Source organism: Corylus avellana, chromosome 4 (genome assembly GCF_965113065.1).
Source record: "Corylus avellana chromosome 4, dhCorAvel1.hap1.2, whole genome shotgun sequence".
Taxonomy (NCBI): Eukaryota; Viridiplantae; Streptophyta; class Magnoliopsida; order Fagales; family Betulaceae; genus Corylus; species Corylus avellana.
Genome location: NC_142493.1, coordinates 14,459,981 through 14,464,770, shown reverse-complemented (window position 1 = coordinate 14,464,770; position 4,790 = coordinate 14,459,981). Strand labels below are relative to the sequence as shown.

Below are 4,790 nucleotides of genomic sequence, written 5' to 3'. Positions count from 1 at the left end.
ATCTTGGTAAGAATTTCATCACTTTCTTTGTCATGGTTTTGTTGTCAGATCAATGTTATGAGTTTTGGCCATTTGGGTTTTGTGGGGATTAGACTATAGGAGGGTGGGGGTAACCTCCAAAATTTTTGAAGGTAAAGTAAAGTAATGCCTAGGCCTATCACCTGCTTGTAGAAAAAACTGTGTGGATGAGAGGGTTAAGTGAATGAAATCTTCACATTGCAGGTCGGCTTGGTGACCTGAATGCAGTGCAGTCTATCTTAGATTGTTAATGCCTTAGATTTTCTAAAGTTTTCATTCAGTTTTGAATAATCATTATGTTCATTCTTGCAAATACAATGATGAAGTTTCCATTTTTTCTGACCATTCTAGAGCTTATCTATAAGCATGCCGAAACGTGTAGTGTTTGGGGGAAAAACAATGCTATGGTCTATGGAGTTTGTATCTTTAGAAGTCTATTCGATTGTGTGCTTTAAGTCCATAATCATGACTCAGGAAATTCCCAACCATGTTCAAAATGGAGAGGCAAAGGAAAAAAAGAAAAGTTCTCTATCAATATTCAGTTCAGTTTTCTGTCAAAAGATAGCACAATTTGGTGCATTTTTGTCCTTCCTAGTAATAGGTTATATATTAATTTGTATCTATCTTGTCATGCAATAGAATTTCTTTGTATATTTTGTAAATAAATTGAACATGTTTCGACTAAAGATTTTTTTCCCTCTTTCCTTTTTCATGTCATGGACAAAGATTATATTTTGAGTCACTTGAATCATACTTCCTTAAATGCGAAGTGATACCCACAAGATTAGAACAAAACCCCCACATGACATTGCCAAAAATAGGCAGTACATCGTGTAACAGAAAATTGTCTTCTCCTTTGCTATTGCTTTGGGTTGCCTCTCCACAAAACAAAACATAAACATCTTCACAAACATCTAAAACTAAACTTTTGAAGAACACCAACAAAAGTCATTAACACTGGAGATGTTGGCAAATTCCAAGCGTAGCAAAGATTCACACTTTTCTACACAACCTAAAATTGACTTTTGTCTTTGTCATGAATTTGTCCATATATATGATCTCTCCATGCAGCTGCATCAAGGTCTTTGGGCATGCTCCATGTCATAGTATGTCTGCACAACACATTTATTCAATAAGAACACAATTGGGAAAGCTGATGTTTTGATGAATATAAGCTAGAGTCAGATTAAGTAGACACGAAAAAACAAAACAGTTTTGTTGAATATTTATACAGAGAGGAAATAAAGAATAATGCAGATGTATGAGAAATACTAGATGAAATCAAAGAAAAAATAATTATCTCTTTTCTGGTTGGGTGGTGGGTTGTCGGTGGGGGTGGTGCCGGTCGTTGGTGGTGGCATTGGGTGCTCCTGGGCGTTCGTCAGTTTTGTGTATGATTAAGATAAACACAAATAATTTCTCAAAATCTTCATAAAATTTCATAAAATCTTCATAGTTAAGTTAAACAAATGGCATCATTTCTCAAAATCTTCATAAAATTGGGATTTGGGTATCAACCGAATGCCCAAAATCTATGAAAACTCAACCATCGCAAATCGACAAAAACACACCCAGAAATTGCATGCCCACGATTGATACAAAATATATCCCAAAGCCCAAACCAGAAGGCCCACTCATTATAAAAGGCCTATGACTCGCTAGGCATCAAAGCCCGAAGCTCAGGAAATCCAAACACGATCAGTCGATCGTGTTTTACTCTCATCCCAGCGTGCAATTATGCGCCATATCGAGATGGATGCATGCAGAATCACATACCCCTATAATCAAGCGAGCATGATCGCTCTCGAAATAGCCCAATCAAGGAATTACACCCCAAATTAGGGAATAACTAATTAAATCTCCCCCAAAAGGAGTCTAAATACATAATATCCTATCTACTTAAATTTCCCATATTATCTCACTGGATAGTATCGGTTTCAACCACTCCCACGTATCAAGGGAGTCAAGTGAGAGTCCCATTAGAGTTCACCTACTTACAGCCTCTATAAAAGGAGAATCATCCCATAAAATAGATTCGTACTCATTTTCTTACTCTTATTACTCTCAGTTATTATTGCTCATTATTTCCATATTTTATTATTCTTGTCATAATCAAACTCTCACTCAGGCATCGGAGGTGGCAATACCGCCACACCCCTATCTCGCGGTCTGTCATTGCTGATCTTTTTTCGTTCTTAGCTGGCTTTGAATCAAGTTGCTAGCAGGGTTGACAACTGTCTCAACAGTTGGCGCCGTTTGTGGGAACGAGGATCATCTATCGATCCAAAGTTCAAACAAGACAAAAGTCACGAATGGTAGGCACGAGATCTCAAGGCCAAACCGAAAACACAGTCAACATGACCAACGTTCCTCCTCCCTAGCCAGAAAATGTCAATGAACATGATGCTGGCAACCACAAAATTGAAGAGGTTCCCACCGACTCCCCTGTCTTCGGCCCACACCTGCAAAATAGTAGGCGTCTGGGAACCTTAGAGGCCCAGAACGAGCACATAATGGAAACCTTGGAGCTCCTGCTTCAGAGAAGCTATGAGAACCATAACCCAGAGAAGGACTCAACGAACGCTAGGCTCAACCCATAAATGCCTAGCGGACCTTCGAGGCCACCTCCAACCCTAGAAGATGGTTCCACGGGTAGTGCACGGATGGATGCCATCCAAGCTACGCTGGATAACATAACTCATCGATTGAATGGCTCTCGCTCCGCAAATCATGATTTTCTGGTGACAAATCTACCATTTACCTAGAAGATCATAGAAGCCGGTCTACCCAAGAAGTTCAAGTTGCCACACATGGATCGTTATGATGGAAGCCAAGATCCAGCGGACCATCTCAAAGCCTACAAAGCTCACATGACGCTGCAAGCCGGATCTGACACAATCCTTTGCCGGGCATTTCCCCTCACCCTCAAAGGAGCTGCCAAGCGTTGGTTTAGCAGTCTGCAACCCCAGTTAATAGGAACCTTTGCTGAACTTGGTAAGAATTTCCTTTCTCATTTCACTGGAAACCGTTGGTGTCGCAAGCCGGCGGCATATCTACTAACCATCAAGCAGGAACGTGACGAGTCCTTAAAAAGCTATATAGCTCGATTCAACTACAAAAAGCTCACGGTCGACGACCCATACGAGAGAATCGTTCACCCTGCTTTGATGGGCGGTATATGGCCCAACAATCCGTTCACGGCCGATGTAAGGCGCGATCCCCCAAGGGATTTAGATGAGCTTATGGCGAGAGCCAAGAAATTCATCAATGGCGAAGAAACAGTAAGAGCCTTCGCCGAACAATCTCAACAACCTCCAGAAAGGAAGAAAGAAAGCAGACAATTAGAGAATAGTTTGCGACCTCGTAAAGCTGACAATCGGTTCAAAACATATCCGGCACGTGCACCTGCTTCACGCTTCCAACACGGCCAACTCCAACACCAACCTCTAGTGCTAGGTATGGCAACTAACTTGTTAATGCAGGTATAGAATCACCCGGGATTTCGTTGGCCAAATCCCATACTATCACCCCCAGAAGCAAGAAAAATAGACAAGTATTGTGAATATCACTGGGACATAGGGCACGACACAGAAGACTGCTACCAGTTGAAGAGGTTGATTGATAGGATGTTCCAGCACAGAAGAGAACAAATGAACGTCCTGGTATATGTCAACCTCCAAATCCAAGGACAAACCATCAAGAAGAACAACCAACCCAGCCAGCCGCAAGAGGAGAAATCAGAACAATTTTCGGAGGATTCCCAGGGGGCTATCCCACAAACGCTATGAGAGAGGCATACACCCAGCGGTTCTGAGCAATGGAGGTGTACATTATGGACCGCCCAACTAAAGCCCCGAAGCCTCGCCAACCAGAGTAGATGTCTGATATAACTTTCACTGAAGAAGATGCGCACGGAGTACAACATCCCCATGATGATCCACTTGTAGTCATGCTAGCTCTGGCCAACTTTACCATTCACCGGGTGTTGATAGACAATGGCAGCTTTGCAGACATACTGTACGCCCCAGCATATGATCTGATGCAGTTTGGCAGGAAAAAGCTTTGACCAGTAACTTCCCCTCTAATTGGCTTTGCCGGAGACAAAGTCCACCCTGTGGGAACCATCGACCTCCCAGTCACAACAGGTACGCCCCCATGTCAAACTAGGATTATGGTTTCATTTTTAGTAGTAAACTGTCCTTCGGCCTACAACGCCATCTTAGGGAGGACCACTCTTAACAAAATGAAAGCGATCCCATCCACCTACCACTTAAAAATGAAGTTCCCGAAGGAAGCCAGGATAGGGGAAGTAAGGGGCGACCAACAGTCCGCTTGGAGATGCTATATGACGTCGTTGAAAGATCTATAGGCCAAAGCAACTATGATGATCGATATTGTGGACACACAAAATGAACAGAAGTTACTGCAAGCAGAATCGCTCTCTCCAATCCAAGTCGATAGCAACACGGAACATGTAGTTCAGAATGGCCAGCACTTGACGGGAGAATATCGTCAGAAGCTCATCCAAGTCCTCAAGAAACACAGAGAAGTCTTCGCGTCGACTTATAGTGATATTCCTGGCATCGGCACCGAGGTAATCTCTCATTGGCTGAATGTTGATCCTCATATCAAACCAGTAATCCAGAAGCGAAGGAGTTTCGCTCCTGAGTGTAACTTGGCGATAGCATAGGAAGTAGAGAAACTCCTGGCGGTAGGGTTCATCATAAAAGTTGATTACCCCAACTAGATCTCTAATGTTGTAATGGTGAAGA

General features: G+C 42.6%; 1 protein-coding gene across 1 annotated transcript; it reads left to right on the top strand.

Moving 5' to 3' along the window:
- The first annotated feature begins 2,828 nt into the window (after positions 1-2,828).
- LOC148586358 (uncharacterized) lies at positions 2,829-3,806 on the top strand. The gene is made up of 2 exons (XM_088515586.1): positions 2,829-3,474; positions 3,598-3,806. Exons 1-2 carry the CDS (start codon positions 2,829-2,831, stop codon positions 3,804-3,806), a joined length of 855 nt encoding a protein of 284 aa, XP_088371712.1.
- Positions 3,807-4,790: the final 984 nt, after the last annotated feature.